We start from the raw sequence: 23,233 nt of genomic DNA, 5'->3' as shown, positions 1-23,233 counted from the left end.
TTATAGTAGTACTATTAGCATCACATGGAAAGAGTATGAATAAGTCTTGAGCAAGAACTTGGACCAGTCGTGTCTCCCTGCAGCGCCCACGGGCTTGCCAGCCTGCGTTAGTCACAAGGGCGGCTGACAGGACAACCAGGGGGATCTGTCAGAAAGCATTTGTAGGGATGTCTCGCTGTTCCAGGGAGGCAGCTGCAAGAAGAATCATTACCCAAAAAGCACCTCACGTCATTTCTTTAACTAGGACAGAAGTTGATTTTTGCTTCACTGACAGTTGCCTCTATCCAGATACACTGACAGCTCCCCTTGCATTCTGCATCTCTGTGTAAAAAGCAGCCACCACGTGCTGCAGAAGAGCTGTGGGTTAATGTCTTGAGGACTCTTCATGTGCCTGTCTTTCCAGACAGGCCTTTGGATGGGGAGACAAAAAAAAAGGCTTATTAATAATACAAAAACCAGGAATAGCTTTACACGCAAAATGGAGACATGAGATTACCCTCGGATGCTGTTTCCTCTACCACAGGCCCGGGTCCACCCTGCGGGGCAGGGTGGCACTCGCCGTGATTTCTCTAAGGCAGCGCAGTGCTCTGGTCGGAGAAGACATGCTTCGGAGGCTGGCAGTTCGGTGGAGGTCTCAGCTCTGCACTCACCAGCTGTGTAGCCCTTTGAGTCTCGGTTTCCCCATCAGCAAAGTGGGAAGAATAGTAGTACTTTCATGAGGCTGTTGTACCTCATGAAGAGATTAAGTGAGGTGATGTTGAAAAAAAGCCACAGGTCCCTTGCCGGTGGCCTTGGAAGGCTGTTACCCCTCTTGGAGCCAACACCGGGTATGGTGGGAGTAGAGGATCCTGCTCGGTCCTTCCTGGCCTACACTGTCCTGTAGCAGACTGAACCAGGACATTCAGGTAGAGTTCTGTGACCCTCTGCATAACTACAGTGCAGCATTTCTACATGCTCAAGAGCAATGAGGGGTTCTTTTTTTTTTTTTTTTTTTTAATTAGGTTGTATTTTTCACCTCCACCAGCAGATGATTGTGGATTGAAAAAAAATGAAATCAGAACCCTTGCTTGAAGTGGTGATCATTTAATTTATAACTGAAAATGTTGCTCAGCTTAATTGCTGCTTTTCAACAGACAGTTATTAGAGAGTGTGGCTTGTTGGAATATGATTATAGTTTCTGGTCTAGAAGAGCCTGGGCCACCCAGTTTGATTGAGGTAGGCTTGGGCAGTAAGTGTGACTTGCATAGACTTGTGCAGGCTCTCTCAAGATCTCTGACACTTCACCAGGCAAACTGGACTTCAGTATGGCAGCCATCCAGTTAAGAAGGGATATCAGGCCTCCCTTCTCTTCAGGGTGGTGTTGCTTCCTCTCTGCTCTCCTCACGTCATATTCTCTGCTGCGTATTCAGCTCCTTACACAGAGCCTGGCGCAAGCCAGACGTGTTCGGTAAGACTTGGTTGAATGAACGACCTTGCAAGACAGTTAAACCCACCGAGGCTTTTCTAGACGGAACAGTATGGACAGAAACAGGGCGGCAGAAACATACTTTTTAGGCCCCGGAGCTCAGGTTACAAATGAAATGGATGTGCGATGACCAGAGAGGATGGGAAATAGAGACCAGGAGGACTGTACCCTCCTCCTCACCCCTGTTATCCCCATCTGGTTCCGCTCTTGCAGTATCAGGATCTCAGAGGCCGTTGGCTTTGTAAGCTCAGGCCTGTTGCACTTTGGGTCTGAGTGTTATTAGTGAGGAACAAGCTCATTTTCTCTCCTTTCTGTTCAACTTCACATCATGCCTTTTGGATAGAAGCCATAGATTCAGCTTTATGGCCCCAAGAATGGGAAATGGAGATGATTGAACTTGGTCTTTTAGGAGGAAGAAAAAGTGATAAAGATACAGGATCCTGTATTAAAACCTTCTCTCTAAGATTGATTCCTTCGTGCTTCTCTGTGGGAATTGCTAATGGCAAGATATATATAGATTGTTCTCTTCATAACAGACCCCAGACAAATATCCTCCAACCCATAAAAGGAGGCCCTGAGGAGACCAACAAGGCCCTCCACAACTGTCTGCAATACCATGTGGAGGAGGGGGCAGACTTGCTCCGCCGGGCTGCCCAAGGCAGAACCAGGACCACAGGGTAAAAGTGGCAGGAAGGCAGACTCGGAGTCTGTGGGAGAGGACGGCTCTAACAAGAGAGCCGCCCGCATGGAGTGGGCTTCTTGTGTCTGCAATGAGGAGCAAGGGTCATGTGTCCAGACTCTATAGACGGGTGGATCTTGTCTGTATTGTCCTTCTGCCATTACTAACTGTGCCACCTGGGCAAAGACTTAACCTCCTTAGGATGCCTTTACTCATCTGAATAAAATAAGAATAAACAAACAAACAGAAGACTAGCCAAATGGTTAAATCATTCCACATGTTTTGGCTCGGCAGGAAAGATAAATCTCCCTCTTGTGGACCTTACTCTTTCCCCATCCTGCGGTCTCCTCCCATTGGTGGAATCCAGCCAGGAGCCAGAGCCCAAGGGAACCCATTGATCGAGGCCCCAGAGGCCCAGCTCCCAGGGCATAGAGCAGGGCAGAGCAGGACAGTGTGGATCTGGAGAGCAAGTGGACAACATCAGCAACCCTGCTCTTCCTCACACCTTTCCCTAGCAGCGTTAGAGCTCTGATTGTAATCCTAGGGACCCAAGACTGGGATGGAGACTCAAACCCATACTCACGCATGTCTCCCTTACCTGTACACCCACTCAGCCACCAGGTCCTGACCGCTTGTGTTTAAGTCGGAGTTACTGAGATTCAACTTAATGCCGAAAAGGAACACTTTTTAGGTGTACCTTTCAATGAATTCTGACAGAGCTGCATGAACATCACCACAATCAAAGCACAGAGCCTGTGCATTACCCTACGAAGCTCCTTGATGCCCCTTTGTGGTCGGTCCTCTGTTCTCCTTCTGGGCCTCTGGAGCCCGTTCATCTGTTCTCGTCTCGGGAGTTTTCGGGACTATTTTTGAAAGATGTGGTAAAGAAGTGATTTGTTTACTGGATTCAAACTCAGGTGTTACCTACAATAACATTCAAACTCTAAGATTTCAAGGTGTCATTAAGGAAATTTTCTAACAGAATTCAGAATTCAAGATGTCAGGGCAAAAAACTGAAACTTTCTAGGGTTTTCTCTGTGGTGTACCTGACCTTGAAGGTCAGCCGAAAGCCCACATGTGGTCAGCATGAATTCATGGGTTTCTGTCCTGTCTTTCTCATGAACCATTTTTTCATGCGAACAGTTTCAAGAATTGACACAATTCTCATTCTTGACAAGATTAATAGCTCTACCATGTTTGTGCCATTATTCTCATTGTATTCCCGCTGTTTCCAACTGTTTGCTATTGTAAATAGTACTCAATGAACATATCTGTATCTTCTGCCCTGTTTCCTTCTTTCAGTTATTTTGAGGAGGGTGTTCCCCAGAGCAGTACTCCTGAATCACAAGGTGTAGACTGGTTGAAGTTTGTGTTACTCACCACTAGGGGGTCCTCAGAAGGATGGGACTCAATTACAGGGCCCCCAGCCCCATGTCTGCTTCCCCCACAGCCCTACCAGTGTTGGGCTTCATGTGTCACCTTGGGTCCACTGGCTCAGTGGGCGGCAGGGCAGAGGAGTTTACAAGTGGCCCTGAGACCCAGAGAAGCTAAAGGACCTTTGCTTCTGCACTGCTCCCCTTTCTCCCAGTCATTTCCTTTTCAAGAGCTTAGTTCACATATCACTTCCTCAGTGTAACTTCTCTGACCCCTCACACTCAGCCGGGAACCCAGTTATACGCTCTCCCAGGACTCAGAGGACTCCCCACAATGCAGCTGGCTGACTGATTGTCATGGAGCAGTAAGAGCCACGAGGGCAGTTTGGAAACAGTTTCCATCTTACTCAGCGTTGTAGCCACAGCTTCTTGTATGGGGTCTGTCGTGCAGGTAGCATGTGTTCAGCAAGTTTGTTGAAGGAGGGAAAGAAGGGAAGGATGTCAGGACTAGAACCTAACAGACGTTGCAAGACATGAAATAGAGGGAGATAAAAAGTTAAGCACAGAGGCTCAAGTTCTTACAGAGGGAGCAGAGATGATGTGAGAGGGAAAAACGACTACTGGAAACTCAGATGAGGGAAAGCCAGAGGGGGCTGTCGAATACAGTCGGTGTGGCGCACAGACCAGGCTGGGACCCCTGTCTGTTCTTCATGACTGCAACTTTAAGCAAGAGCCTTTCCCTCTCTGAGCCTGTTTCCTCCTCTGTGAATGCAGATAACAGGCTGTTTTGGGGATGCAATAGCAATCAGGCACCTACCTACTTCTTACTAGTAAGAACCACTACTCAGTGAAATCTGTTTTTCCCTCCCCCGGGCAAATAAGGTGTGTTGAGTTCGAGGGCCAAGCCCTTCCGAGTTTGGAAAGGTCTCAAAAAGAAACAAACAAACAAACAAAGAACCCAAATTTACTAGTATCCTCATTTTTTATAACAACAGCAGCAGCTGCAGAGATAGCACACCCTCCGGGTCTCAGAGACTGTTGGCTTGCGGACAGTTTCAATGCCCCCAAAGAGGCAGCATAGCCATGGTTGGTCAGGAAGGAGTCCCCAACCATGGGTCTGAGGCGCTCATTCCACACCTTCACCCAAGAACTGTGGACAACGAATTGATTTTACATCCTTGGAAAGGTCTTTAGCATCCTTGGAAAAGATTTGTCCCTAAGTCCTCGTTTTTATTCTAGACTAATTACTGTGAAAAAAGTAATTTAATTGCACGTAGGTGCAGAAAAAAAGCAAGAACGTTCTCCCGTGACTGTTGCAAATCCCTAGCTTGTGGAGAGAGGGTCGGTGCAGGCAGGGCCGTGCCCGGGTCTGCAGGCCTGGGGCAGAGGAGGGGAAGCACAGTGACTGCTCTTCATGGCACGAAAAAGAGCGGGAAGGAAGGGAGGAAGGAAGAGGCAGGAGAGGAGGAAAGAGGGCTGCAAAAAACAGTATTTTTTCTACGCCTGACAATAAAACAGCAGAAGCACAACTCGGCGGCTCCATCCCTTAAAGGTGGCCACGCAGTCTGGTGACAGAAGCCCAGACTGGGCAGAGCGAGACCTGCATTCCAGCCCCAGCTCACACAGCTCTTTTCATCGCTCTGAGCCTCAGTTTCCTCACTGGTAGAATGTCAGTATCTAGGAGCGGTGCTGAGCATTAAGTGAGGGTATATCTGCCGAGGATCCAGTCTGTGGGTGGCCCACGGTGGCTGCCAGTAAATGCAGTTCTCACCCTTCAGGCTGCTGGATCACCCAGAGATCTTAAACCCTTTCAGATCCAGGGCCAAGGGCCCTCCCCAGACAGAGGGCTTTCAGGGATGAAGGATAGGAAGCTTCCCCAGCTCAGGTTGGAAATGGCATGGAGCATCGACTGAGCCATCAGCCCGTTGCACCCCAGCAAAGCTGGGTAAGCAGGCATCACTGCTCTGAGTCATCCGTGGTTTCATGGAGAACCGGATGTGAGTTGCTGATGGCAGTTGATAAAAACATGTTATTGGAGTTTGAATCTTGTCCCTGTTTCTTTTTTCCTTTTTTCCTTTCTTTCTTTTTTTCTTTTTTTTTTTTTCAGGGGTGAGGGAAGAGAAGCCCAAAGGAGAGAACAATTTATTCTAACCAGAAAGATCAGATAACATTTCCCCAAGGCATTGATCCTCGTAAATCAAGTAAGATATTGAAAGAGAAGCAAGGTCTGTAAGCTAGAACAACCTAAACAAAGGCAGAGGATCTAGATAGAAATGCTGGCTTATTTTGGCCCCTGAGTCAGAAGACTGTGCATTAAAATGTCCATTTATGCATTTGACCTGCCAGCAGACCTCAGTGTCTATTTTACTGAAGGCCCTTAAATAAAACTGCAGACACCACAGTGACACTGCTGTCTTCCCCCTTGGAGGACAGGCTCCACTAAGCCAGTGCATAATAAATACCTCGCCTTCGGTGGGAGGCCTTTCAAACCCATCGGTCCTCTCCTGTGCACTGTGTAGAATTATTAACTGCCCTTCCTTGTCCTGCCAGTCCCAGATGTGTAAGCTGAGGCCCACTGCAGTTAAATACCTTGTTCAGCTAGGAGGAGTGGGAAGTAATAGAGCTGGGCCTAGAAACCAGATCTTCTGATTCCAAGTTCTGTGTTCCTTTCATGGACCATGCGGCCTCTCGGAACTGACATCTGTTGTCTTGTACTGCTGTGCTTCATACGTGAAGCTCACAGCAAACAAGGTTGATTTGCCATCCTGTTTGGGTCTTTGCCCTGTCCCTGCTCCCAGCTCTTCTCCCACGACCTAACCTCGTGTGACAGAGAAGGAAGTTCACGTGTACTGAGAGCTTCCCATGTGCCAGGCACATGCTGAAGGTTAATGTGTATTCTGTCATTTAATCTTCTCAACAGTTCTATTCATCCAGCAGATGTTTGTTAAGTACCAGCCGTGTGCTAGGTACCATACCATTTGTATTTCCCCCTTATAGATGAGAAACTGAGGCATGAAGAGGTGAAGTCATTTGTCCAAAGCCACTTCACTAGTGAGTGGAAGAACCAGGACATGCTGCCCCCGCCAGCCCTCTTCCCTCTGTGCCCTGCGATTCCCATCACTGGGGTGGGGCTGGACCGGTTCACCTGATCTGAACTGCTGAGGGCGCAAGGAGCTCCTGACTGCAGACAGAAACGTGTATTTTATTTTATTTTTTTTTTATGAAAGAGAAATGAACGTCCAGCTGCCTTTGCCAGGCACTGTGCCGGGATTGCCGGGCACTGAGCCGGGATTGCTAGGCAGCTGTGGCATTGAGTGGGGCCACGGTCTTTACCCACAAGGCTTCAGGATTAGAGAGGAAAGGAGGCTCAAATGACATCAGGGACCTTGAAGCACAAGGCTGATTGAGCGCCAGCACCTCGTGTTACCTGAATCCTCTGTTCCCCCAGCTTCATCTGGCGTGAGTAGATTGTCACTGGTCTAACATTTCATTTTGGAAAAAGCCCTTCCTGCTGTGGTATGGCAGGCAGCTAGATTTATCCTGCCTTTGAGCCTGAAGTTAGATTTTGTTCATAGCCTCCAGTGGGGAAGGAAAAAGTGCCAGTGTCATTAATTGTACTGTGGCATCCATTTCATCACGTTGTCCTAAATTCTAGCACTCAGGCCCTCTGAGGAATTCTGTAGCAAGATCGACTCCTTGGGCTCCCGTGTGTGTGTCTGTGTGTATGTGAGCACACGTGGTTCATGCTATGCATATAGAAAGGCTATCTGAGGGGAGATGGAGTGGAGGGTAGCAAAGATTAAATGAGAATTTTAGGAGAAGTAGCATTTTTCTTTTTTCTTTACCTAAAAACTCTTCTTTTGCAACTGGTTTTTTGTCTCCTAACTTTTTGTAGTATATTAAGTTTGTTTAAATAATACTGTTCATACACCTAATTGTGTAGATTTGGGGCTGTGTTGGACATTTCATATAGAAGTCTTTGCATTAGTCTATGTATTAAACTTTGGGTGTTCTTTCTTCTATTCATTAACTTTTAAGAAATGTAATAATATTGCCTTCTATTTTCAATATACTTCATAATTTGTAAAGAACTTTCATTAAGTTTAATCTTTATAAGAACCTGGGAGATGGTTTTGTATTATATTTTCATTTCTACAGATGAAAAAGCTGGAGGTCAGAGTGGTTAAGTGACTTCCCTGCTGATGTATAGCTAGTAAGGGCCAGCGGCTGGCTCTCTCTGTAGACCTGTTCTGCTCTGTACAGAGATGAACAACAGAGCCAGCACAGGCCAGGAAGCACGCGTCTGAGCCGCGTGTGGTGGAGGTGCTGAAATAATGGTCAGGGCCCAGGGCTGGGAGGGGAGAGCTGAGGTCATTCTTGGCTGGCGTAATGGTGGAAATCCTCATAGAAGAGGTGGCATTTGGTAGGCCTTGAGGATGGGAGAATGTTTTTTAAAAATACAAAAGGTCATGGCCATTCCACAAAGAGGTGTTGCATTAGCAAAAGCCTGGAGGCTGGATAGACAGCTGTATTCAAGGGACAGGAGAATAACACACAGTCTGAGGCTCCTGAGCAGGGAGGAGTAATGAGGAATGTCAGAGACTATGCTCAGCAAGCCTTTAGGGTACTCTTTGAAGACTGTTTCTGTTATGAAGAGATATTACCTCAAGTTTTGATCTTCAGGAAAATATCGCCAACAAAATTTGAACAGTAAGGAAGGTCCATATAACAACAAGATTTGCATTTGCCTCACCCTCTTTTTTTGTCTTTTCTACACTTTTACATCTAAGCAGAAAGTCAGCTTGTATAGTGGTTAGGGACGGGATCAGGGCAGTCTGGATTGGACTCAGACCTGAATTTGCTTTCTGCCTTTTATTAAATGTATGTTCGTGGGCAAGTTGTTGAGCCTTTTTGAGCCTTAGTTTCCCTTATCTTGCTAATGAGGGTAATAATAGTACCTACCTCGTTGCACTTTGTGAGGATTTGATAGGCATTTATAAAGCACATAGCACAGTGCTTGCTTGGCACAATAATGGCTTTCAATCTATGACAGTGGTGTTTTTTTGTTTATTTGGGGGTTTTTTTATTGATTTGATAGAGAGAGCAAGGGAGAAGGAGAAAAGTATCAACTTGCCATTTCACTTAGTTGTTCTATTTAGTTGTGCACTCTCTGATTGCTCCTTGTACGTGCCCTAACCAGGGATCGAACCTGTGACCTTGGCACTCTGGAATGATGCTTTATACACTAAGCCACCTGCCCAGGGCTACAGTGGTTATTATTAACATGATCATCAACATCGTCATGGTGCCTGGAACTCTGTGCTGCCTTAAACTTACTAACTGAAGGAACTAAACCAAACCAAGGGTCTATGGGCGTCAGAGAAGGAGAACTCACATTTACTGAGAGCCTTGCTCTGTGCACGGACAAGGGCAGGGAAGCAGGAAAAGGTAGCGAGATCTGGAGGAGCTGGAAAACCTCCATGGGGCGGAAGACTGGTAAGCTATGACATCACACACTCTGCTCTATGAGATTTTAAGATGCTCTTTGGCCTGACCAGGTGGTGGCACAGTGGATAGAGCATCGGACTGGGAAGCAGAGAACCCAGGTTCAAGACCCTGAGGTCGCCAGCTTGAGCACAGGTTCATCTGGTTTGAGCAAGGCTCGCCAGCTTGAGCCCAAGGTCACTGGCTTGAGCAAGGGGTCACTCATTCTGCTGTAGCCCCCCCCCAGTCAAGGCACATATGAGAAAGCAATCAATGAACAACTAAGGTGCAACAACAAAGAATTGATGCCTCTTGTCTCTCCCTTCCTGTCTGTCTGTCCCTATCTGTCCCTCTCTCTGTCTCTGTCACACACACAAAAAAAGATATTCTTTGATTTTATTTATTTATTTATTTTTCTTAAGGGAGAAGAGGGGAGGCAGAGAGACAGACTCTTACATGAGCCCCGACCGGGATCTACCTGGCAAGCCCACTATGGGGTGATGCTCTGCCCATTTGGGGATGTTTCTCTGTTGCTCAGCAACCAAGCTATCTTTAGCACCTGAGGTGAGGCTATGGAGCCATCCTCAGCACCCATAGCCAACTTGCTCCATCCGGGCCATGGCTGTGGGAGGGGAAGAAAGCAATAGAGAGAAGGGCGAGGGAGAAGCAGATGGTCACTTCTCCTGTGTGCTCTGACCAGGAATCAAACCCAGATAATCCACACACTAGGCTGACACTCTACCACTGAGCCAACCAGACAGGGCCTAAGATGCTCTTTTAAAATGCTTCTCATTATGAAGAAATGTTATTCCAAGTTACAAATCCAGGTGTCAGGCTCCACATTAAGCTATCCACCCTCATTTCCCTCACCAAAGTCAATGTTCCAGAGGGAAAAAGCCTACCCTAATAATATATACACAGATTTAAAACTCCATTTAGAAGTACAGTGGAGACCACCTTCTAACTGACTTTGATCATTAAAAAAATTAGTTACAGGACTGATATGCCAAAGGAAATCAGGAGGTGGGAGGCTTGCTCTCCAGAGCCCTGTAACAGTGTGTTTTCTTGTAGCTATGGAAATGGTACCTAGCAACAGGCATTTCTCCCTCTGTAGCTCCCAAGCGCTAACCAACCTGTGTGTTTTCCTGCCTCATTGGATGGTTGGTACAGGTGAAGGAAGGAATCATGTGTCACACATGAGAAGCTAGCCCTTTGCTAAGTGCACACTTATTTATATAGAAATGCTTTAGAGAGCCTTGTGAATGACGTTGACACGTGGGTACAAGTGCCGCAAAGAAAGGAAATCAGAAACTGTGCAGACCTTTTCACCAGCATTTCCCCTCCCCTCTGGGAATGACAGGCACTTTACCAAGCCTAGGGGTTGTTCTGCCAGGCCAGTGCTGGCTGCTCACCCTAGTGGAGCAGTTTGAACAGACTGGTGGTCCCCAACCTTGAATATGAAGGGCAGACAGTGGGCCTTACTAGGCTTAAGTACTTCCTCTGTGTACAGTCACTTCCTTGAATGTGTGCTTTGTGGCAATGATCTGATCAGAAACTGCATGTTTACTCTAATCAGGACTCCATGGAAGCCTGTCCTGTACGTTTTGGCATTAAGTCCAAGAAAAGTTTGGGATTTGGAGTGACCGGGACCTGATTATAGATCTTGTGTGATGAAGGGTGCAATTACAGACAATTCTAGAGCCTTGGTTTTCTAGAGATACAAAATTAGTAATACCTACTGTGATGCTATGTTCTGAGATGCCTAATCTATAAAATAGGGTTACTAATAACATCTTCCGTAAAATGTTCAGAGATTAAATGACATAATGAATGTGAATCCTCCAGCATTAGGTCATACACATGGGAAAATATGAATAAATGGCAGCTTTTACTATTTTAATAAGAGTCCTAATTATGTCTGTCTCCTTCCTTCCCTCCCTTTCTTCTTCACTCCTGTGCACCAGGTGCTGGGGACAGAAGTGAAAGTCATCATCTCTGCCCTTAACAGAGGGCCTCCCAGTGGCCTAACATGGCAGGTCCGTGGGTTTTATTCCCTCCACTTGAGGCTCAAGGAGACGAGGCCTTTAATCGGGAGTGCAGTGCTGATGAAAGGATGCACAGGAAGATGGCTCCACTGCCCTTTCAGGATATCCTGCTGCGCCTTAATGACAGGGCCATTTACTAGGAGCTCTGAACTCAGAGTCTAGAGAAGGCTCGGAGCGGCTCCAGCCTCTGCCACCATGGCACCAGTGCATCTGTCTCTGCTGTGCCGCGAGGGCACGGCGGGGCCCCACACGTGTGAGTGTGGGCGTAGCCCGTCCCCTCACCACCAGAGCAAAATCTCAGCATGGCCAGCTATCCCAGGGAACTTCCTCCCTTCACTTTCTCAGTGAAAACCTTCACAGGCGGTAAAAATGACACCAGTGATCTGACACCAACAAAGAGGGTCCCCCACTGGCCGATATTTGAGTAAATGTCAAGCACCATTATAAACTCATAAAATACATCCTTTTTAAAAATTTTATTTATTGAATTTTTAGAATGAGAAAGGGAGAGAGAGAGATAAGTTCTTCCCCTTATTTATGCATTGGGTGATTCTTGTATGTGCCTGACTGGGGATAGAACCGACAATGTTGGTGTATCAGGAAGATGCGCTGTCCAACTGAGCTACCTGGCCAGGGCATAGACTACGTTCTTTAATCTTTATAACAATTCATGGGCTTAGGTATTATTGTCACCATTGTATAGAGGAGGAAACTGAGGCTCACAAGAGTTAAATAACATGAGCCAAGTGACATAACTATAAGCATGAGAATCAGGAACTCAGGACTTTCTGGCGTCAAAGGCTGTGCTGCTCGTAACCGCTACATGTCTGTCTGTGCCTTTCGTTTCCTTGTCTCTGGGACAAGCACAGTATTGGGAGTGGGGGGGGGGGGGAGAGGTCTGAAAACTGGGCTGAGGTCACTCCAGCAGTTGGTGGAGGTGGCCAACCTCTAAATTAGTTATGTACAGAAGAGGTCTTCGTAGAGCCTGTTGGGTGAAAGGTGCCCAGAAATGACAGCTTTCTTGTTCTATTACTGTACTAAGAGCGGTTTATTCTGTACAAATTAGATTCCGGCTGCGGTTTCCCCTACAACTTGCCGTGTCACCAGTTTTCAGTGCCTGCCAATTAAACTGATATTTCTCCTTCGCATTGATGGTGGGCGTGCCTGTCTCCACTCCCGTGGCTCACTGCACTTGAGGCTCTCACTATGCCCAGCCCACCCGGATTCACAGAAATATTGAGCAGCTAGCTATCAGCGAACCCTTGCTAAAAGGCCTCCCTTCCCCACAGCATTGCATGGTACAGAAAAATGATTAACTGTGCCAGATTCCATTCTCCAGAAAACACTTAATCTGGGAGTGAGAGACAGTGACCCTGATTGTTGCAGTCAGGTTTATCTGGAGACAGGAAGAAAAGCAATATATTTACTTGATTTAAAATTAGCCACACGTAGTCACCAGTGGGATCCTGTCGGGTTGTTTTATAGTGATTCTGCTTTTAAAAACTCTTTTATCCATTGGGCAAATATCTCTCATTTATAAGGCTGTCAGCTAATAGGAGCAGGATAGGAGAAATTAAAGAAATTTGCAGTTGGCAGGAAGGGGGATTAGGGGAATATATGGAAGGAAATAAAAGGTGACCTAACAGAGCTGGCTTTTAACAAATCTTACAGCGAATTCAGGAATTAGGACTGTCAGTTTAGCAAAATGACAGGGATGACAGCTGCCATTTATTGAGCTTCTACTATGGGTCAGACATGGTTCCAAGCAAATTGCATACATTAATTCATTTAATCCTTTGAGGTGGATATTACTGTCTTCATTTTGCACAGGAGGAAACTGAGACTCAGAGAAACTAAGTAATTTTGCCCAAAGTCATGAAACTAATATATGACCTAACTCTGCCTTGGAGAAAGCTGAACTTGAAGACTGACTCTGCCAACTTCTTGCGTTTATGTGGTTTTGATTGTGAGGATCAGCCATGCCTGGGGGGAAGGAGGGGGGCCTCATGCTTTGTCCTTGAGAAGAAAGCCCCTTAACAAACCATCTCAAAAGAGCAATCCTGGCTATGCTGTCAGCAGAGGCTCGGACTTTTTTTCTTTTTTTTTAACTTAATTTCAGGCATTGTGACCCACCAGCAGTGTGATAAACCAGGACGAGATCCTGGACTTTGGAACCAGTCGGATCTGGGTTCAAATGTGACTCTCTCTTTTCCTATCTGCAAAGTGTCTTTGAGCAAGCCATGCAGCCTCTCTGAGACTCCGTTTTTTTCATGTATAAAATAAATTAGAATTTTCTGAAGGTGTAAGTAAGGAGTGAATGAAATAATGTACAAGTTCCCCTTGCCTGAGTGTCTGACGTGTGGCCTGTGTGCAAAGTTAGAATCTCTGCCCTCTGCTCTACCATCCTTCTTTTCTACCAATTGCTCGAGGCCAAGTTGTAGAACTTCCTTTTTAATGTAAAACAGCATTAAAGTGAGTTTGGAAACTAGTAATGAAAATTTATCCATAGCCCTACCACTGCTCAAAGCCTGATATCATTTTATCTATGCCTTCTCAGATTCTTTTTTATTTATATTTTTTGTATGTATATTTGGCTTTATAGAGATGCAGTCAGCAAAACATGTAATCCTGTGTCCTTTTTTTCCCTTAACATTATATTATAAGCATTTGTGCTCATTGCTGGTTGTCATAGTTATTTTTATAATGTGATTACCTTGTATTCCATTCATTACTTATATCATATTTTAGCTAAGTCATTTCCTATTTTTAGACATCTAGATTGCTTCTTCTTTTTTTTCTTTTTTTCTTTTTTTTTCTTTTTATTTTTACTGCTACACTACAGTATACATCTCTGTATATAACATCATGGTTTTGAACTTTCAAATGTTGTAGCTTTGTAGCAAAAGCAGGAATAGAACCTGGGGGATGAAACTGTGATATTGGTTTTGTGTTGTCTTTTGTTTTTTTCCCATCAGAGGACCATAAGTCAAAGAATTCAGTGATATATATATATATATATATATATATTTAATTACTTACTTATTTATTTTTGGCATTTTTCTAAAGTGATAAGCAGGGAGGCAGAAAGACTTCCACATGCCCCCAACCAGGATCCACCTGGCAAGCCCACCAGGGGTCAATGCTCTGTACATCTGGGGCGTTGCTCTGTTGCAACTGGAGCCATTCTAGTGCCTGAGGTAGCAGCCATGGAGCCATCCTCAGCACCTGGGCCAACTTTGCTCCAATGGAGCCTTGGCTGCAGGAAGGGAAGAGAGATATAAAGAGAAAGGAGAGGGGGAAGGGTGGAGAAGCAGATGGGCGCTTCTCCTGTGTGCCCTGGCCAAGAATCCAACCCAGGATTTCGACATGCCAGGCTGATGCTCTACCACTGAGCCAACTGGCCAGAGCCTCAGTGATTTACATTTTAAACAAGTGGTGCTATTTTTAAAAAAAAAAAAAAACTGAACACTAATATTTGATGACAGAGAAGTGGGTACCTGTGCAGCTGAGTTGGTTCCCATTGCCTTTTGAAACCAAAAAAGCCGCTGAGTAAAGAGTGAGTTGTGGTGATAACCATCTGTAGTCAGTACCTGGAACTGCTAATTTACAGATGCGAGTGGGGGGAGGTCTCCTGTACTTGTACTGGGGACTCCTGCATAATGACTTTGTTAATTGCCTCCTGCTGGCCAGGTGCTGCGGGGAGCCTTCAATATCTGGATGTCTTTTGAACATTTTTCTTTAAAATGTCAGGATGGAGCTTGCACTTTCTCAGACATCTCTCTTGTCTTGCTGGGCAGGAAAAGGCGCCTGGAAAATGTCAGCCCTCAGATCAGATTGACCAGAGCTGAGGGAATAGGAGCGTTCCTCCAGCCCGGTCTGAGCTTTCAGATATCATCAACTTTCCAACGTGGGTGATCTTATGAACCCCTGCTTTTCCATGGCCTTGCCCTGAACTCTTTAGTGTTTTTCACCTTTTCATTGAATTACAAACTAGTTTAAAGGCAAAACCAGTATCAAGTTTCTTATTTATACCACTTTTAGTGTACTCAAGGAGTCTCACACAGTTATAAATACAAACTGCAGGGTGTCATTTACATAATCCTGTGATGTATATTGGTGGTGGGTAGTTACCATTAATTCCTCAGGAAATGGGGGATATGGTGATTAAATTTATATTGTTTCCGTGGTCTGGTCCATCCTCAAAATAGGCTGGAGAGGGGACCGTTTCTATTTCTTAGCTTTTTTTGGGTCCGTGGCTGTTAACTTTTAGATCATTTGGAACACAGGCTTCTGACTCTAAAACTTGCCTCAGTCTTATCCCAGCTCTGTGGTGTTAGGTAGCTTACTTGACCTCTCTGACTAAATCGTAGCTTGGTTCCTATTCCGGTTTCATTGTATACATTCTCCAGCAATGTTTTTCCACCTATCCTTATGTGAAGATTCAACTGAATAATGTAAATAAAGTGTTTGGTATTGAGAATCCACTCAAATGATACCAACTTTCGTGTTGCTCTTTTTATTTTGATTATTATCCAGGACAGAGAAGAGTGGGCATGCTGAGAGTGTGTTGTATCTATTTCTCTTCCTTCTCTCTTCCCCTCCCCTAGAACCCAGAACTATAAAATGAACCACCCACCAAACTATTCAGTAAAACATTGGAGCATGACTTCCATTTAAGACTCTGGATCACAGACTAAGGGTCCCTTTTATTTTGGCTTTAAGATAGCATCGTTAGAGCTTCGCATCTCGGACTTCACACCATCCTGCTCCTCGGAATCCTCCCTTCCAGCTGTTCTCAGCCCAGTGTTGGTGGCTCTGCTTTCTACCCTCTCCACCAGCCCCCAGCCACCAGCCTCCTAAATTATTTCTGAATGGTTCATCTTGCAGAGGGTCCCAGTCTGAGTTGGATCCAGAACTTTGCTTTCCCAGGTGGTTTTCAGGCCACAGAGACTGACTGGCCTCACAGCAGCGGGGGGCCTCTGTTTGTCACTGCCAGGGTAGAGCCGAGAGGGGGTGCTGACATGCACCGCTAAGCCTTTGGTCAGCAGCCTCCCCTGCAGCTGGGGAAGCTCCTGCCCTCCTGACCTTCCCAGGGACACCAGCTCTTGTGATCATTTCCACCTGTAGCATGATTTCTGCTGGGTTTTCTCCCTCCCCCTCCCCCCCAGTGTATTATGTTAAGCAAGGAGTTGCTTTTGCATCTTGTTAAAAGTAAGAGAAAGCTTTGACAGTAAATATGTTTCTCTTCACAAACCTGTGAGAGTTCTCTGTTCATTCTGAGATTAGTTCATGCTCATGACCTTTGAACAAGACCGCACTTCTGCACACCTAGATGAGATCATTGATTCTAGCGGAGAAAGAGGCGCTGCACATTTAACTGCATATGTCTGAGTTGTCCACAGTTCACACAATTTCTCCATCACCTTGGAGATGCCAATATGTAGACTAAAACAGTAAGAAGGTAAGCAGAAATGTAAACTTGGAAATAGCCAAGTATTCACTTCTTCCAGGCAAGTTAACTTATATTAATATCTACAGCTCCACAGGGGTAGTCAACAGCAGGGTACAGCATTTGAGTGTCTGGTACCTAAAAAGTACTCAATAAATGTGAGCTACTATTTGATCATTATCATCAGTGTCAGAATCCTAATGCTTATAAAACAGTTAATCCCGTATATGCACCATTTATAAAGCACTTTGCTGTATTTTATTTTATATGATACAACAATCCCTTGAAAGATTTTTATCCCCATTTCTCAGGTGAGACTACTGTGGCTGGAAAGTGGCAGGTCGGATTTTAAATCAGTTTTCTCACCATTGGTCCCTCACACTTTCCCCGATACCACAGTCCCTGAAGAGAAAGCATTGGGTCCGATTCTGTTTCCGTTACCAGAGTACATACAAACTTGTGGCTATTCCCTGAGTAGCTTGTGTTTGGACTAGAAGTCAGGAGGATGTGCTGGGTCCCAGCCTCCTCTACAGTGTTTTATGTCTTGAAGGCAGTCACACGGCTTCTCAAGACGATCATCAATGGACCCATCCACAAACTGGGGTCAGGTAACACAACTTCCTAACTCACAGCACCCTATGTTGCTACCGAAAAGGGCACGTAAAAGACTTGGAGGCTGCTTGATGTTAAAAGGGATGTCTTTGTAACATCACACACCTTGCTAGATAGAGCTGGTCAGAGAGTATGGTGAAGTGGGTAGAGCCTGGGCCTTCAGCCAGAGAAACTGAAGGTATATGATCTCAGGTTTGAGCAGTTTGGATTCCAGTCTAGACTCTGCCACTTGTTAGCCACTTAACCTTTCATATATTAATTGATGTCATTGTGTCTTAGTTTCTTTTCCTGTAAAGTAGGATCATTAATACTCACCTTTTAGGATTGTTATGAGAATTAAAGGAAATACTACATTTACTGCTCTTAGCACTATGCCTGGCATATGATAAGCATTCAACAGATTATAGTTTTATAATTATAATTTTAATTAACTTTCTGTGCCGTAATGTGCCCATCTGTAAATTGAGTTTCAGGGCGGTCATGAGAATTAGATGGAATGCATACAAACTACCCAGTGTGTTGCCTGGCACATAGTGGGTCCTCAGTAAACATAATTACTATGGGCCTTCATATCTCTGTAGATCCTCCCTGTGTTCTTAAGGCCCATTGGGTAGTTCAGTCATCCCATCCTTTGGGCCTTCTAGTCGTTCTGAGTAGATTTTGTTGATTACCTGTCTTCCATACTTGACTGGGAGCTTACTGAAGCAATGCTGTCTGATTCAGTTCTGGCTCTCCAGAATCAGCCAGAGATTCCAGCATAGAATGGGCTATTAGTAAATATTCAGGCCCTGGCTGGTTGGCTCAGTGGTAGAGCGTGTGGAAGTCCTGGGTTTGATTCCCAGCCAGGGCACACAGGAGAAGCACCCATCTGCTTCTTCACCCTTCCCCCTCTCTTTTTTCTCTATCTCTCCCTTCCCCTCCCGCAGCCAAGGCTCCATTGGAGCAAAGTTGGCCCGGGCACTGAGGACAGTTCTACGGCCACTGCCTCAGGCGCTAGAATAGCTCTGATTGCAGCAGAGCAACGCCCTAGATGGGCAGAGAATCGCCCCCTAGTGGGCTTGCCAGGTGGATCCTGGTCGGACACATGTGGGAGTGTGTCTCTCTGCCTCCCCGCATCTCACTTCAGAAAAATACAAAAAGAAAAAAGAAAGAAGAAAGAAAGAAAAAGAGAGAGAAAGAGAGAGAGAGAGAAAGAAAGAAAGAAAGAAAGAAAGAAAGAAAGAAAGAAAGAAAGAAAGAAAGAAAGAAAGAAAGAGAATGTTCATCAGCTGAACAAAGGTGTGATACTACATACAAAGTGTTGTGGGAGTCCAGGCCCTGGAGTACTTAACTCTGAATGTGGGGAATCAGGGTAGCCATCCCAGAGGGTGAGTGTGGACCATTGTCAAGGCTCAAGTCTTGAATCCCCAGAAAGGATTTATATAGATGCTTGTAGTAGACTTTGGCAACAGGCTTCCTAGCCTTACCCAGTATTGTGTATTTCAAGTGACTGTGGTCATTCTTCAGCATCTTATGGTCCCATCTAGATTGTTGCACAAGACTATTCAGCAATTACACCTTGGAAAAATATTTTTTAAACGAATATGTGCACATGATACAAAACCGAGATGTATAACAGCTATACAACAAAGAGTAAATCTCTCTTCTGTTCTTTCCTTAGTGTCTCTTTCCTCCATAGGTCACAACCACTGTTACCAGTCTCTTTCATATCCTTCCAGAAATATTATATCTATAGATAGAAATGTTGGCTTTTTTCTTTATTTGTTTTACCCAAATCTGGTAGTATATCAAATATGCTGTTCTGCATGTTATAATTTTCCTTTCAGAAAAATACATACAAAGAGCTCCCTCACTCTTTGTTTCGCTTGCATGGTATGTTGTGTGACCATAGCTTCTCTAGCCCCTATTGATGGACTGGTTTCTAATATTTTGCTACTACAAACAGTGCTGCAGTAAACAACCTTAATGCTAAGTCTAGTACATCATTTAGTATGCGTGTGCCTGGAGAATATATCTTGAGGAGAAGTTTCTAGAACTGGAACCTCTAAGTCCCAGGGTGAGGGGTATGTGTATTTTAAATTTGCCAACTTTTGTCAAATTGCCTTCCCTCAGATTTTTGCCAGCTTTTGCTTGCACAAGCCAAGTATGAGACTGCCTGTTTCCTGCTCTCTGCCAATACTGTATATTTTCAACCTTTTTTCATCTTTGCCAAACCATATGTGAAAAATAGTATTTCAAAGTTTAATTCAAATTTCTCCCACTATGAGTGATGTCAGGAGTCTTTTCATATAATTGAGAGCCAGCTGTATTTCTTCTGTAAATTGTCTGTCCCTGTGCCTATTTTCCTACTGAGTTGTTAGACTTTGCTATTATTTGTAGGAGTTATTTTTATGTTAAGAAAATTAACCCTTTGTGATATAAATTGCAATTTCCTCCCTAAATTAAAACACAAGTTCTAGACCTTCTGAAACTCCCCAACCCTGCCCCCTCCCAGGTCCACTAGACTGGGAGCCCTCGAGGGCAGGGTCCGTGCCTTGGCCATCTCTGTGCCCCCTCCCTGTTCCCTATGTAGGGCTCAGCACTGCAAGAGCTCTCTTCAGGGGCTATTCGTTGACCTGAACTGACCTGAATTCCTGCGTTCCCCACCCCGCCTGCCCTCCCCTATGGCTCGGGAGTTTCATTTCCATCTCCAGCAGAAAAAGATGACTTTTCTCATTGCTCACCACAGCCATGCACCTGTTTGGCCTAAACTGGCACCTGCAGCCGATGGAGGGGCAGATGTATGAGATCACGGAGGACACAGCCAGCAGTTGGCCTGTGCCAACGGACGTCTCCCTGTATCCCTCAGGGGGCACTGGGTTAGAGATCCCTGACAGGAAAGGCAAAGGAACCACAGAAGGTAGGGTTGCTATGTTGTCCGTGTCGTGAGTCCTCTGTGTCTGCCTTTGAACCAAGGAGACCTCCATGATGCGTGTCATGTGCCTGACTCACAGCTCCATGCTCTGGCTCTTTCTCCATCCCTCTGCACTCCACGCCGGCTGCCAGTCCACCTCTGTCTTCATCCTAGTTCCTTGTCACTGAGCTCATAACAGGGCTTGGGCAAGGCTCATGGTGCTCTGTGGTATCCCATTTCATGCCTCGAGGGAAGCATTATGGGCTTGCATACTGCTGGGGTGGCCATCTTCAATTTTGTGGCATCCAGACAAGCTCTTCTGGGGTCACCTCAGGGGGTGAATGGGCATCTTTGGGAGTGGGGCTTGGTGAGGTGGGGAGATGATGTGTTGTCATTGAAATATCACTGGAACCTTGTGGCTCAGTGGAAACACCAGTACAGGTGTTCTAGCACTTACCAACCATGTGACCTCGAGCAAGTCACTTCATTTTCCTGATCCCTAGTTTCCTTATGTACGATAACAACAATCATTAGTGTTTGTACAATGTGTATGTTTCAAAGATTTTTCCAAGAGTATTTCACATTTAATCCTCACAGGGATTCTGTGAGGTAAGTATAATTACTTATACCCATTTTAGATGCAAAAACTAAAGATCACATTAATTAAGTGACTTGGCCAGAGTCACCAACCAGTAAATAGTGGGGTTTGGAGTTTGAGCCCAGGTCTCTGTGACTCCAGGGCTCTTGCTATCTCAAGTTACCCTTCCTGATAGCCCTAGGTTACAAGATCCTGAAGGAGATGTGGATGAGAAATCCCATTGTATAATGAGACACAAAATTTATTTTTCTATCACTGATAGAAATGGTGGTGACATTTGGAGTTCGGCATTTTTAAATGGGACATCATTAGACCCATGTTCTGAATTTCTTAGGGGTCTTTCTTACATGCCATCAACACAGATTCTTTTACTGTCAGCTAATAGTGACACAAATTCACAAAAATTGGTACCAGGAAAGATGTCTGAGCCCATGGGCCAGTCTGGAAGTCATCCTGGGCTGTGTGGCCATCTGTTCTCCTGCACCACTATGAGCTGCTTTATCGCTCCGGCTTACCTCAGTCAGCAAAGTGGTCGTAGCTGCCTCCAACCCTCACTGCCTACATCAGGGGTCCTCAAACTTTTTACACAGGGGGCCAGTTCACTGTCCCTCAGACCGTTGGAGGGCCAGACTATAAAAAAAACAAAACTATGAACAAATCCCTATGCACACTGCACATATCTTATTTTAAAGTAAAAAGACAAAATGGGAACAAATACAATATTTAAAATAAAGAACAAGTAAATTTAAATCAACAAACTGACCAGTATTTCAGTGGGAACTATGCTCCTCTCACTGACCACCAATGAAAGAGGTGCCTCTTCTGGAAGTGCGGCGGGGGCCGGATAAATGGCCTCAGGGGGCCGTATGTGGCCTGCAGGCCGTAGTTTGGGGACCCCTGAACTACATCATCCCTTTCCTCTCAGTTAACATTGAGGTTGTGGCTTCTGAGCTTCTCTGACCTTTCAAGAATTTGCCTTTCAAGAATCAGTTTGGTTAACAGAGCAGCGTATGCTTGTTGGCATATCTATTCATGACCTCTGGAATGATGATCTTGAAAGCCAAAATCAACTTTTTACCTGTGGTCACCTTTAAGGGAAGTGAACAGAGGTTATTTTCACAAAGCCAAATAAGAGCCTCTGTCTACTATTTGAGGGGCAAAGCCCCATCTCCTTTACATAGATTTGAAGACTTAAAACCTTGCCTAATTTACACTTATTAGGATATGGAGCTCATGCAAAGGGCCATGGAAAGAGCTCTGGGTTAGAAGTCCGGAGCCCTGAATTCAAGTCCAGCTGCTGCCCACTGACCTGTGATGGCACCTTAAGCAAATCCCTTGAATAGACCTTCTGGGCTTCATTTTCCTTCTCTTTAAAGGGAGGTTATTGAGCTAGATTATCTCTAAGATCCATTCTAATTTGCAGGCTCTACGTATGAGATTAGTAATAGAATCATCATATGACTAAACAGATGGCTCTTCAGAATTTTTTTTCAACTTGGCCCTGTCCATGGTTCTGCTTGTTGGCTTGTGATGCCAAAGCCACTTTATCGTGCCTGATGCCATAGGTGAATACCGTAAAATGAAGACTGTCTTTAGATCAGCACGTACAAATGCAGATTTACGATATGTTTAACCCTAGAGCTATTGATAAAGAGTCTCATTTAGCAGAATGCATTCTCTTCCCTCCATGATCTCTATCAAGAATTCTTTAAACAGGAATTGGATGTATCTGAAATCTCTCACTCTAATGAAATTAAGTTGTGGGTTGTTTAGGAAAGGAGCAGGAGGTGCAGATAAGAGACAAAATAAAATTGTACCAGCTTATTGGTTTACTTTAATTGGAGTATTTTTGCTTAAAGAGATTATCTGTCATTACTAATGCAAATGGAAATCCTGTGTCTAGACCCCTACTGCAGTGCTGGAAAGTGGTCAGCATCAAAAACAATTACTGAGACAAAAAAAAAACAAAAAACAAACAAACAAAAAAAAACGCATCAGTCTGAAAAAAAGAGGACAAAGTTTTCTATAGTTTATGTGAGACCACATTGTTCATAATGTCTTTTTGCCCTGGTCAAACCAATGTCTACTCAGTTTATGTTTTTTTATGATGTTAAAACTCTAGTTCCTTAGACACATCTTGAGGAGGAAAGTCGCTAACCTTGATGTGAGTGCATATTTCCTGTCTCTTCTGAGAGTATCAAAGAGGACAGCTGATTCCAGAGCTGGGATTAGAGACCCTGTTCCACAATGATGGAGGAAGCAGTGGGGTATGACGGGAGAGGATTCATGGACCTAGGGGCCAGCCCACTGTTTGACTCCTGGCCCTGCTATTTATCAGCTCTGTTAACTTGCCAGTTACTCCATCTCTTTTGGCCTTAGTTTCCTCATCTGTATAACAAGGATGACACTTATATATTTTTTCACAGGCTAGTGGTGAAAAAGCACTCAACAAATATCAGTTCCTTTCTTTTTGTCAATTAAACATCAAAGCCATTCCACATCAGTTGTTAGAATCTCAGAAACCCAAACTAACATTTCATGCTCAGAGATCCTGCGAAGTTTGGAACATTTTTGAGTAGTTTTAAAGGATACATATTGTCTAATAATGGAAATGAAACACAACAAACCAGTATCT

General features: G+C 44.9%; 1 protein-coding gene across 2 annotated transcripts in view; it reads left to right on the top strand.

Moving 5' to 3' along the window:
* Positions 1-23,233, top strand: part of TENM4 (teneurin transmembrane protein 4) — an 801,941-nt gene that overhangs the window by 562,626 nt on the left and 216,082 nt on the right. For both annotated transcript variants that reach the window (XM_066369554.1, XM_066369563.1), the window contains one exon: positions 19,836-20,006. In XM_066369554.1, the coding sequence (XP_066225651.1) occupies positions 19,836-20,006 (171 nt within the window). The remainder of the gene's footprint in view (positions 1-19,835; positions 20,007-23,233) is intronic.

This window comes from Saccopteryx leptura, chromosome 1 (genome assembly GCF_036850995.1).
Source record: "Saccopteryx leptura isolate mSacLep1 chromosome 1, mSacLep1_pri_phased_curated, whole genome shotgun sequence".
In the NCBI taxonomy this organism is placed as follows: Eukaryota; Metazoa; Chordata; class Mammalia; order Chiroptera; family Emballonuridae; genus Saccopteryx; species Saccopteryx leptura.
The sequence above is the reverse complement of the archived record's forward strand: the minus strand, read 5'-3'. Positions and strand labels throughout refer to the sequence as shown.